Genomic DNA, 12,647 nt, shown 5'->3' with positions numbered 1-12,647 from the left:
TTGTTTTCCTTCCTCCCCAAGCAACCAGAAAGGTGTTCCACTGCCTCTGATCTGAAATGAGTGTTTATGGTACAAGAATTGGGCTTTTCAGTCACTTGAGAATTCACTTAAAGGTGCTTTCTGGAAGACAGCATAAAATAAGAGCCCTCCATAGTGAGCGTTTTCCCACAGACATAAAATATGAGAAGTCTTTTTAGTACATTAGGCTTCTAAATTTTGCAGGGGCTAGGAGGCACAACAGCTTTAATGAGAACATGGTCTTCCAACTAGGAACGCAGAAAAAAATGAAGGCACCGACCACGCTGGGAATACCCTCTCTGCACCCTGAAAGCATGTTCGTGTGCTATTGAGTCTATATTTCGCTGAAACCCTCCATATTGTTGTAGCTCTGAAGAGTCCATGATCGTCTACATAACTCAGCAGCTCTACGCCAAACATCTGCCAAAAACTGCGAAGAGCCTCCAACATAAACACAGCCTTAGCATAAGTCAGCCAGCTTTAGCCGATCTGTCGCCACGTGACGTCGCTTATTTTGGCGTCAGCTCCGCAGTCACGTGAGGTATTCGTAGTCACTGTATCCTCGCTTGTGACGCCATTCCTCTCGCTTTACAGCGTGTTAAATATATGATCTACTGTATGGCAAAACTAAAGCAACTAAATATTGGCACAGTTTCCAACATATATTTACGGACTTCAAGAATTAGTCCCGTACAAAAATGCAATTACATTAAATTCTAAACGCAAAAATATGGGACTGTTATTAAAAAACGGCAAACGTTTTCGATGGAAAATGAAAAAACGCTAAAAAGTTCTCGAATGCGGTTGAGGAAATCGCCATATTGCGAATGCACACACTCCGGCACGCTTATCGCTCGCTACGAGCCCTCCTTGTTCCGGAACGCTCCACTTTACGTAGCGTGTCTTGGCTGCGCGCGCCGAAGTTGTAGCCCCTGCAGGTGGAGGGGGCGCGAGGGCGCGTTCGCGCTCGCGCTCGCAGAGTCTACGTGAAACACCTTAGGAGCCGTCGTGAACGCGCACGCTGAAATCTCGGTTGGCGCTTGCGTCGTTTCTCTCACCCACCTTTCCCTTTGGCAGGGGGTGTGGTAAAAAAAAAAAAAAACAAACCCAACCGTGTGGGCAGTCTCGCGACCCCCAGGTTTTCCCCTCGCGCATTCCTTGACACCTTCGTTGAGGAAAGCGGGAGCGCGCCCTTGGCCTATCTGAGGAGCGGCGGAAAAAAAAAAAAAAAAAAGAAAATCATATCCTGGACTTGTTCTGTGGCGTACAAATAATAAAAAATTGTGTTGTGGCTTAGGAAAATACAGGAATAAGCAGCGGTTTATGCGTGCGCTGTAGCGAGTCCAAGAGTTTCTGCAGCTTTTTGGCAGGTGTGGTACAGGCCTCGGCACCGGCCTGGAAGTTGCGCCCTCTGGGCTCGGCCGAGGTGCCTCTAGCGGTGGCGTTGCCGGAGGCCTGGGGGAGGCCGGAAGATGGCCCCGCGGCTTCAGCTAGAGAAGGCGGCCTGGCGTTGGACGGAGACAGTGAAGCCAGAGGAAGTGGGGCAGGAGCATATAGAAATGGCGTACCGAGTCTGCCTGGAGCCCTGCGTTCGAGGGATATGCAGGTAACGGGCTAGAGCCTTCCCGCCATTGCTCTGTTCCCGTGTCCCACGCTTATGGAGCCTCAGACTTCTGATTAGTATTTGTTTAGTTGCTAAGAACAATGCATGTGAATGTCAACTGCGCTAATATGCCAGCGAGGAGAGAATTAATATGGTTTTTGAAAGTAGTGTTACAAAAAAAAAGTAGATAAAATGAATTTGATTTACAACATGGAAAAACTGCCTGCTGATTAACCGAGTGGCTGACGTAAATTCATCCGTATTATATTAAATTATCAAGTATATCACAATTGACTAAACAATCAGTTAATCCGGCTAGAGCCGTTTTGCATATTGATGGAAGTGAGGATATAATTAGAGGGCAATTTTGAAAGCCATCAAGTCGCGTTAAAATGTATTAAAGCGCAGGACCTGATGTACTAAGGCTTTTCTCCCATTCTGTGGCTATGGGAAAATGCTTTTAGATTGCCTTGTCTGAAATTTGCCCTCAGCCTAGCTAAAAGTAAGCACAGGTCCCAGTGCATCTGATTTTAGCAGGATTGTTAGGAGGCATTCTGGAGGCAAGTTTAGGGGAAGAAAATAGTGCAAGTACATGACTTCTTTAAAAGCATGTGTGCTCATTTTTTTCCCTCTAGACCACCTGTATAAAAAAAAAAAAGGTGCAAAGTACCTGGCAGTTTTAACTTGCATATTTACATGAATTTTCAAAAGGAAAGAACTTGTGTAATTCATCTAAAAATTTGGGTAAAGGACATGTGATAAAACCTGTGAAGAATGTAATTATGTAGGATGTTTGAAAATTGCCCACTGAGTACAGGTCTAATAAACACATTGGTGCTTCAGGTAGCTGTATTTGTAGCTTTTTGTGATACCTTTCATTTGGCTATCCAAAGATGATGAGTTTTTTAAGTTACTAGATCCCTTTTATTACGTCTTCAGTTTTGGCCTGTTGGCATAGTATGTCAATTACTCTTGTCCAAGTTGCATGTTTGTAGGCAAAGGCAAAATGCTAGTAATTCAGTGTATTTATATTGAAGTAATAAATGTATCTCATAGCTCTGGTCCTTCATCTTCAGTTTAAACTGATTTTCACCATAAATTCCCAGATTTTTCCAAAAGTGACAGTTTAAACAGATATTTACCTTCATTTTAGGAGCTGCTCTAGAGCATTTCAAGGCCTTCAGGCATTGCTGGAAGCCACTGTGGGCCAAAGCGCATGCCATGTTTCAAATTCCACCTCCCTCCCTAAGCAGCCAAAGTGCCTGCTGTTTGGTACCGCAAATGCATTTGACATCAAATTTAAAGGCACAGTGCTAAAAGTTTTAATAATGCACATATTTATTTATTTATACAATTTTATATACCGTTGTTTAGAGAGGTTCCATCACAACTGTTTACAGTGTCATAAAATAAACATAAACAATACCATAAAAGCCAAGAAAACTTAAAAGAACAATTCTTAACTATGAGAGACACTTCAAATCACAAAAGACATAAAAGCATATTTGTAAAAATAAATATAACTGCATCAAATATAAAAAAAATAAATATTAAAAAAACAGAAAAAGGCAGGACACTAAAACCTAATACTAAACAAAGTTGTAACTGGATACATCATCTACTTCTGCTGGTTGTATTCATATGAGATCCTCATAATGCTGAGCCTTACACGCTCACTTACAGCAGTTCCATTTTGTCAAAGGTTTAGGAATGCTAAGAGTTGTCACTGCTTATTAATGTAATCACAGGATCTCTTACATTTTTTTCCTTTCTTTTTTTTGTGCCCTTGTGAACTACTCATGAACTTTACCAAAACATATTATTTTGAACACTGTGGGCTTTCAACATGCATACAATATAAAATATTTATGTGGGAAATGGTCTGGATTAAGCTTGGGGAAGAACTAACTCCATTCTCTAGAATACATCTGTTCAAAATAATATTGTTTGGTAAAGTTTGAGTAGTGTACAGTTCACAAGGGCACCAAAAAAGGAAAAAAAATTGAGACCTAGTAATTATATATAATGAGCAGTGACAAAGCTTAGCTTTCCTAACAATTTGACAAAATGGAACTGCAGTAAGCGCGCATGTCAGGCTCAGCATTATGAGGGTCTCATATGTGTGTTATTAAAACTTTTAGCATTGTGGCTTTAAATTTAATACAAATGCATTTGAAGCAGGCCTTGCCCATCAGAATTACAGCTGGCAGGCTCCCAGGCCCTGCACAACAACAGAAGTGCAGTGCTTGCAGATCACGGGAACTGTCAGCATTCAGTTGAAGAAGAGAATCTTGGGGCTACTACCAATAAGAATAAATGCTGGGGGGGAGGGAGAGAGGAGGATTCTTGGCAGGTGGGGAGAGAGCGTGGGTCCTGCTAGGGATGGGGTAGAGAAGGGGATGTTGCTGAGTTCGGCGAGTGAGAATCTGCTTAATAATATTTTATTGTCCTGGCTTCTGCCCACAAAAATAGACTCCGATATTTACCCAGAAAATGACTCAGTTTTTCAATTGATTTTCTCCAGTTTTTGTTCGTTATAATAAACTCTGATATATTCCCAGGAAAAAATAAGTTAAAAAAGGAAAATGAAAGTCCCTATTCATAGCACATATGCATGGATATGTAGCACTTTTCTACTTCTATCCAATTAAGAATGACCTCATCCTTATCAAAACAAGACCATTTTCAATAGAGTAGATGCCAGGCTTATGGTGAACCTAGGAATAACTTAGGTTACATTAGCTAGTTTTTTCCTACAATTGTTTTACATTAATAGTATGATTGGGTGCAGGGCTGCAAAAAATCTATAGAACTAGGGGTCGTGAAATAAAACTCCAGGGAGGACGACTCAGAACCAATGTCAGGAAATAATTCTTCACTGAGAGGGTGGTGAAGACCTGGAATACCCTTCTGGAGGAGGTGGTGAAGATGAAAACAGTAAAGGAGTTCAAAGAGGCATGGGATAAACACTGTGGATCCCTAAAGGCTAGAGGATGGAAAAAAAGAAAAGAGTGCATGGGTGTAACTTTCTAGTGTGACGGTTGCCACCCTTAACAAATAAACCTTGATACTGTTAATGCAATTCCATCATTGCTCTCTGCTTCAACGGCAGTGGGAAAAGGGGAATTGGATTCAGACAGCAGCCAACGAGGGCCCCGACTTTAATGGTTTGGGGAACAAATAAGCATGGGGGTAATTTGCTGATGCGGCTTTTACTACCCTTAACTAATAAGCCTGATACTTTTGATGCAACTCCAACATTGCTCTCTGCTTTCACAGCAAGGGTTAATAGAAATTGGATTCAAACAGCATCCAAGGAGAGCCCTGACTTTTACAGTCTGGGAAACTGATAAGCATGGGGGTAACCTGCAGAGTTTGGCAGATAGCATAAGCTTGCTGGGCAAACCGGGTGGACCATTTGGTCCTTTTCTGCCATCATTTCTGTTTCTATGTTTCTACTTGATTCTGGACTTGGAAGCAGAGGTAAACTTAGTCAGAAGAGGCACTCCTGGTTGTGGCTGGGAGGAGAGGAGCCAGGCCTAGGTGAGAGAGCAACTTCCATTGGGGTTTGGCTTGGGCCTTGGCAGGCGAGCAGCTGCGGTCAAAGGCTTGGCCTGAGTCTCAGTGGGAGAGGAGTTGCCATTCACCATCAAAAAGGAAATGGTGGGGGAGGAGAGAAGAGAGGGTAGAGAGAGTTTTAAAATGCAAAGTAAGAAAAAAAATACTATTACATTACCTTCCCTCCTCTCTATTGTCTGTATATGTTCCACATTGTACCATGCTCTGAACATAGGAAGGGTGGGTAGTAAATGCCTTTACATAAATAAAAATTTGGGCTTATATCCCAGTTTTCCAAACATTTTCAACACCTGCTGAGCTATATCATATGAAAATACATGCAGAGTAGTTCATAAATACTAAAATGTTCTGAATGCACCATGCAATGACTGTTTGCAACTTCCACCAATAGTCCATTTAATGTTGATTTTGCGATGTAATTTTCTCTCCCAAAAATAACTTTTCTGCAAAAGTACAGCTTTCCTAGCGTGTAGCCAGATGGACTCAGGAACAGTTGGTTATGCTTCCCTGCCAGCAGATTGAGACAGAGTAAGATTGCAAAGCTGACTTCAGTCTGCCCAGCAAGCTTCCCATGGCAGTAACTACTGCTCCATGCAGGTTACCTCCATGTGTTTGTTAAAGGTAGTAACTGCTGCTTTGTGCAGGTTACCCTCATGCTCAGGGATGGGCAATTCCAGTCCTCGAGGGCCGCAAACTGGTTGGGTTTTCAGGATATCCCTAATGAATATGCACGAGAGAGATTTGCATGCACTCTGCCTCAGTCTTATGCAAATCGTTTTCATGCATATTCATTAGGGATATCCTGAAAACCCAACCGGTTTGCAGCCCTCGAGGACCGGAATTGCCCACCCCTGCTCATGCCATGTATTAAGGATAATAATAGTTACAAGCAAACCCATAACAAAATTATTGCAATGTTTTTATGTGGTACTTGAATGTTCTTTGCTTTTGGACTTGGCTATAGAAGCTTTATTCCTAAAGTCAGTGTATCAGTATTCCAGACTGTAAAATGTTTCCCTTTTCAGCTTACTATACAAAAAAAACCATATTCTAATTCTGGTATCCCCTCAGAAACAGCATTTCCAATGCCTCCCCTGACAGATACTTTAACATCCCGGATTCAAACAGCAACAACCCTACCTATGAAAAATACAACACTGCAAATATAGAACACAATATGCTTCCTGTTGGAAAACCAAACCAAACTGGACTTCTAAAGATCTCTACACAGAACCTACATGGTAGTCAGCAGAATCCCTCACCTCTGTCACACACGCAGAGCATAGACTGACCCTTATCTATTTAGAATAAAGGACCATAAATTAAAAACAGAAATTTGCAAATACTGAAACCCTGAGAAGCCAGACTCTCTGGGGCAACTTTCAAACCCTGTGCAGTAAGTATAAAGTCCATAAAGAGGTTGTTACCCATAGAGTTTGTGCCAATTTCCAAAGGGAAAATATTCCCTTTTGAAAAATGAGTTGGAAAAAGTACTCTACGTGCACATACTTGCACTTACTAGTTTGTTTGGGTACTTTTTTAGACCAAAAAACATAATTACTCCCTGATCTGCACTCTCCTCAAGCAGCAGGCACATGTGGCTGATTTAGGAAGTATAAGCTTGCTAAATAAAATGTTTGATGGCGCACCTCCTATCTGTTGGTGACACACTGGTTGAGAACCACTGCTTTAAACTATAGGGTGTAGTTTATCAGATTGTGTATCCAAACAAAATATTTTGGTTATGTTGGAAAAGTATAAGAATATTAAGAATTGCGCATATAAATAGTTAACACCTCTTTTATATTGCTTTGTTTCTGGTAGGTGAATTATAATGCAAATGCATTGGACTGCAGTAATGAAAGTGCAACATAATGAGATGCTATAATTTAAAAATATTTTGTTTTGCTTATGTTTTTCTTTATTTTGTAGAAGAAACTGCAAAGGGAACCCAAACTGTTTAGTTGGCATTGGTGAGCATGTCTGGTTGGGAGAAATAGATGAAAATACCTTTCACAACATTGATGATCCAAACTTTGAACGGAGGAAGAAGGTAGGTTTTCTTAACTAAATTTAATTTTCAGAATAGATCAAGATTTGCTTTTGACTGATTAAATTGGAGTTAATTAAACCCACGTGCCTGTATTTTTCTAATTGGAATGTTTCTGATACTTTTTTTTTCTTTTTTCCAATTTCTCTTTATTAAATTTTTTAACAAATTACAAAGATAATTTATACACTTTGTAGTGAAATACAATAGCTGACAGAACACAATGGTATTCAATAAAATTACAAATATAAATTTCAGGAAATACTATCATATCTTTGTGCTTGTCATTGCTAAAACATCAAAGAGGTAATACTTGCAAGAGGTTTCTGTGCAACATTAGATAGAATATTCTAACAATAACAATTGTATAAGATACAGCCTTTTATTCTTTATTAACCTCATTAATATTTCCTTCATTCAGAACCTGTTGTTTTGCTTTCAAGAAATCTCTTAACTGATTTATTTCAAAGAAAATATATGTTGTTCCTCGAAGTTTTAACATACATTTACATGGATATTTTATTTTCATTATAGCACCTAATGCCTCAGCTTCAGGTTTTAATAATAAAAAAGCCTTTTGGCGTACCTGAGTACACCTTGCTAGGTCAGGAAATAACCTGACCTTATTACCCATGAAATTAATATCCATATTTTTAAAATATGCTTTCATCACTAAATTCTTTTCCTGTTCAAATTGAAAAGTAATTAGAAGTGTAATATGTGTGAGTATCTCCACCTGAGATTCTTCAAGAAATCTTGTTAAATTCTGAAAATCTATGGGATTTCTTTCTGCATTATCATTGGAAGATTGCTTATTAGATAGTTGAACTATCCTCTTTATATCTGGTACTATTATCTGATGGAATTTTTAAATTTTCCATCAAATATTTCTTGAAGGTAGTAAGCAATGGTTCTTCTTTAATTTTTGGAAAATTTAAAACCCGTATATTCAAAAATTTAATGGAGTTTTCCAAAAACTCCATTTTTCTAGATGTTGCCAACTTATCTCGGGAAATAACTGATGACAAGTCTTTCAATCCCTTAACTTCTTCTCCTAGAGATTGTATCTGCACACACTGATCTGTAAGAATTTTCTGATCTTGAGATACAAAATCTAACTTCTGAGAAACATTTCTTAAAATTAATGACTGTTCTTGGATGCTAACAGACAGCTTTCTGATCATGTCCGCCAGGGACTCTATGGACACAGCTGATAGTTCTTTAATCCCTTCATCCTCTACTACCCCAGATTTGCCTTCTGGTGTGGAGGACCTAACTATCACTAAATCCTCTCCATGGTCTCCAGTTGTTTGTTGTACTGTGGTAGAAATATCTCCATTTCCAACAACAACCATGGAGGGTATTAGGGGGGAAGCTGTAAGCAGCTGGCGAGGTTCTAGGGGGCTTAAAGATATTTCGCCCAGTGATAGCGGTGTCCCTACCCCCCACTACCCCAATGGGACTAGCACTCCCCTGTGATATGGCTGATAGTGCATATTCAGGAATTAGGCGTTGTTGTAACAAGGGAGAGGGTTCAGCTGGAAAAACCCTTACCTTGGCTTTTCTCTTATGAGGCATATTTGAAAAAAGGAAAATTTTCTAAAACTTTACCTAAATTCTTGAGTTAGCTCTTATACTAACTAGCTAATACACAGAAAAATCTCTTATGGAGAGGTTTGGAGTTTTCCTAGTCAAGAAATAAGAATAAAAATTATTCTTTAAAAAAGAAAATACCATCCCTAAAATCCGTACAAATCCGGACTAAGCCGGACAAAGCCGCGCCCGGCTTTGGCGGAGCACCAGCGGCAGCGGGGCGCCGCAGAGGCGCGGATCTTATGCGCGCCTCTAGCTCCTCCCACTGGCGTCTGAATTCAAAGAAGAAATCTTTAAGCAGGCAATAACTCACACTGCAGCAAGAAATGTCCCACACAGACTGTCTGATGAAACTCCAATTGGGAAAAAGATTCCAAACCGCCCGGTGAGCTCTCTCTGGCCGCGGATCTTATGTGCGCCTCTAGCTCCTCCCACTGGCGTCAGAATTCAAAGAAGAAATCTTTAAGCAGGCAATAACTCACACTGCAGCAAGAAATGTCCCACACAGACTGTCTGATGAAACTCCAATTGGGAAAAGGATTCCAAACCGCCCCATGTTTCTGATACTTTTGTTATATTTACCTGTCATATTCTTTTTTTTTGGTTGATGGTAACTAAATTTCCTGTTCCTGTCTATATTGAGGAATAAAAAGAAGAGTAGCTGAAAGTCCTTCAAAAATCTTTATTGATTGCCCGACTCTAGGCCTGAGTTTTGCCCAACAAAGGGCTGCTTCAGGGGCTATAAAAGATAAATAATAAATACTATATAATTTAAACAATTAGATGATTATAAAATATAAATATATAAAATAAATGAAAATTGCAATTAAAATATAATTAAAAACAGACGCATAAATAGCTCTACTAAAACAGTTACATTACACAGTTCTAGAAGAAGAAAATGTTAATTGTAATGCAACGGAGAACAGAGGAGTGATGGAGGGATGGAAGGTGCAAATAGAATTACAACAAGATGGAAACAATAGCTCAAAACTATTAGTAAAAAATAATCTTGGACCATAACATTCTAGGCAAATCCTCATATGCTAATGACAATTAGAAAATTAAGAATCAAAAAACAATGTTTAAGAAACATACCTAGATGGAATTTGAATTGGCATATCCATAGGTAAGCTCTATCCGTAGGATTACATCACAAGCTTAAATATAAAAATAACTATTAGTATAAAAATTATCAAAAAGATGCAGTGATAATTAGATGGGTGTTAAAAATAAATAGAAAATTGTGAATCATAATTACCTCGCTTAAATCACATCAATGGACTTGCAGGTTTACCCTGTCCATTAATCCACACAGATGTTATATATTGATCCAGCAATCAAGAATTTCTTGATTGTATTTGTAGCGGCTGAAAACGATATATGTAGAAAGCAAATAGGAAGATCAATGCCATTAATAATTAAGCAGTATTCTTGATCTAATTAATCCATTAAGAATGGAAAATATATTGCAAAATTGAATTTACAAAAAAGCTCGATGAGGTGTGGGCATAAGACATAATATTCTATAAAAGCTATTTTTGGAGCGACAACTCCAGATTTCGTGACAGTGAACGAATATATAGTAAGAAAAAAAAATTTTTTTTTGTGTTCTCGCTACAGTAACAATGTTACTGTAGCGAGAACACAAAAATTGTTTTTCTTACTATAGATCAAGAATACTGCTTTATTAATGGCATTGATCTTCCTATTTGCTTTCTACATATATCGTTTTCAGTCAAATTTGAAGCTGCTACAAATACAATCAAGAAATTCTTGATTGTTGGATCAATATATAACATCTGTGTGGATTAATGGACAGGGTAAACCTTGTAAGTCCATTGATGTGATTTAAGCGAGGTAATTATGATTCACAATTTTCTATTTATTTTTAACACCCATCTAATTATCACTGCATCTTTTTGATAATTTTTATACTAATAGTTATTTTTATATTTAAACTTGTGATGTAATCCTACGGATAGAGCTTACCTATGCATATGCCAATTCAAATTCCATCTAGGTATGTTTCTTAAACATTGTTTTTTGATTCTTAATTTTCTAATTGTCATTAGCATATGAGGATTTGCCTAGAATGTTATGGTCCAAGATTATTTTTTACTAATAGTTTTGAGCTATTGTTTCCATCTTGTTGTAATTCTATTTGCACCTTCCATCCCTCCATCACTCCTCTGTTCTCTGTTGCATTACAATTAACATTTTATTCTTCTAGAACTGTGTAATGTAACTGTTTTAGTAGAGCTGTTTTTAATTATATTTTAATTGCAATTTTCATTTATTTTATATATTTATATTTTATAATCATCTAATTGTTTAAATTATATAGTGTTTATTATTTATTATCTTTTATAGCCCCTGAAGCAGCCCTTTGTTGGGCGAAACTCAGGCCTAGAGTCGGGCAATCAATAAAGGATTTTTGAAGGACTTTCGGCTACTCTTCTTTTTATTCCTCACGGCTTTTTTAGACCGCCTTCCTCTGTGCTTTTTGGGCCTGTCTATATTGAGACTTGTACCCAAAAAACAAAGCGGAAGCCGATCCAATATTGCTTCTATTACACCGAATATTGCTTCTTTTACACAGATCATCTTTTGTCTCTTCGCTTACCAGCAATATTGGATCGGCTTCCGCTTTGTTTTTTTGGGTACAAGTCTCAATATAGACAGCAACAGAAAATTATATTGAGACTTGTTCCATGTTGCCTTAGTTAGCATTTGATTATGAATTTTAATAGGTTTCCGTTTAGGCTCTAGGTTTTGTATTTGTACAGTAACATAGTAGGTAAGGGCAGAAAAAGGCCATTTGCCAATATAGCCTGTCCAGTTATTCATGTCAGTACTGCTAAGGATATATCTCAGCTGCAACTGCAGAAGCTTGACCACTTGTAAGATGTTGCTTTTTATCCAAAGCCAATTTTTGTTGTCTTAGAAACATAGAAACATGATGGAAGAAAAAAAGACCATTACGGCTTATTCAGTCTGCCTATCCATACCAACTACTCAGCTTTATGATCCCTACCCCTCCATTAGAGATCCTCTGTGTTTATCTCATGCCTTCTTGAATTCAGATATTGGCCATGTCTCTTCCACCTCTATGGATGCTGTACCATGCATCCACTATCCTCTCTGTTAAATATTTTCTTAGGATGAGGGTGACTCAGAACTAATCTATGACCCCTTATTCTAGAGTGTCCTTTCCTCTGAAAGAGGCCCACCTCCATCTCTATCATATCTCCCCTATCTCACCTTTCCTTCACGGTGTACATGTTTAGATCTTTCAATCTATCCCCATTTGCTTTAGAATGAAGACCATTGGCCATTTTAGTAGCTACCCTCTGAACCAACTCCTTGGTTCGGTTGCAGACATTGAATCTGTGAGATTTTTCTCAAGATTATGATGAAACCAGGAAATATGACACAGGTTATTTAGAGAGAAATGCAATTTAACACTTACCATATTTTTTGCTCTATAAGATGCACCTAGGATTCAGAGGGGGAAAATTAAAAAAAAAAATGGTGTGTTAAACCGGCTCTTTTCCTGGGCGTCTGTGCGTCTTATGGAGCAAATTAGGGGTGTGCATACAACTTGTTTTGTCCCTGTTTTGTTTTCGGGTCTGGGGAGGGCCATTTTGGTCCACTCCCCGGATCAGAAAACATTTATCGTTCTCTTTCGTGGAAAAATACCCCCAAAACCCCCCCCCACCCCAACCCTTCGAATTTAATTAACTACAACCCCCCACCCTCCTGACCTCCACCTCCCAAGATGGCGCTAGCCATCTATTGCTC

At 38.7% G+C, this 12,647-nt stretch overlaps 1 protein-coding gene across 6 annotated transcripts in view; it reads left to right on the top strand.

Annotated features, from left to right (window-relative positions):
* The first annotated feature begins 954 nt into the window (after positions 1-954).
* USP48 (ubiquitin specific peptidase 48) overlaps positions 955-12,647 on the top strand; it is a 148,014-nt gene continuing 136,321 nt past the window's right edge. For 4 of the 6 annotated variants that reach the window (XM_029578102.1, XM_029578103.1, XM_029578105.1 and 1 more), the window contains exons 1-2: positions 1,491-1,624; positions 7,133-7,253. In XM_029578102.1, the coding sequence (XP_029433962.1) occupies positions 1,491-1,624; positions 7,133-7,253 (255 nt within the window). Of the gene's footprint in view, positions 1,625-7,132; positions 7,254-12,647 lie in introns of all 6 variants that reach the window. The other 2 variants (XM_029578106.1, XM_029578101.1) reach the window with 2 other exon arrangements.

Source organism: Rhinatrema bivittatum, chromosome 15 (assembly GCF_901001135.1).
Source record: "Rhinatrema bivittatum chromosome 15, aRhiBiv1.1, whole genome shotgun sequence".
NCBI classification, from domain to species: domain Eukaryota; kingdom Metazoa; phylum Chordata; class Amphibia; order Gymnophiona; family Rhinatrematidae; genus Rhinatrema; species Rhinatrema bivittatum.
Note: the sequence above shows the minus strand (reverse complement) of the source record. Positions and strands in the feature narration are given on the sequence as shown.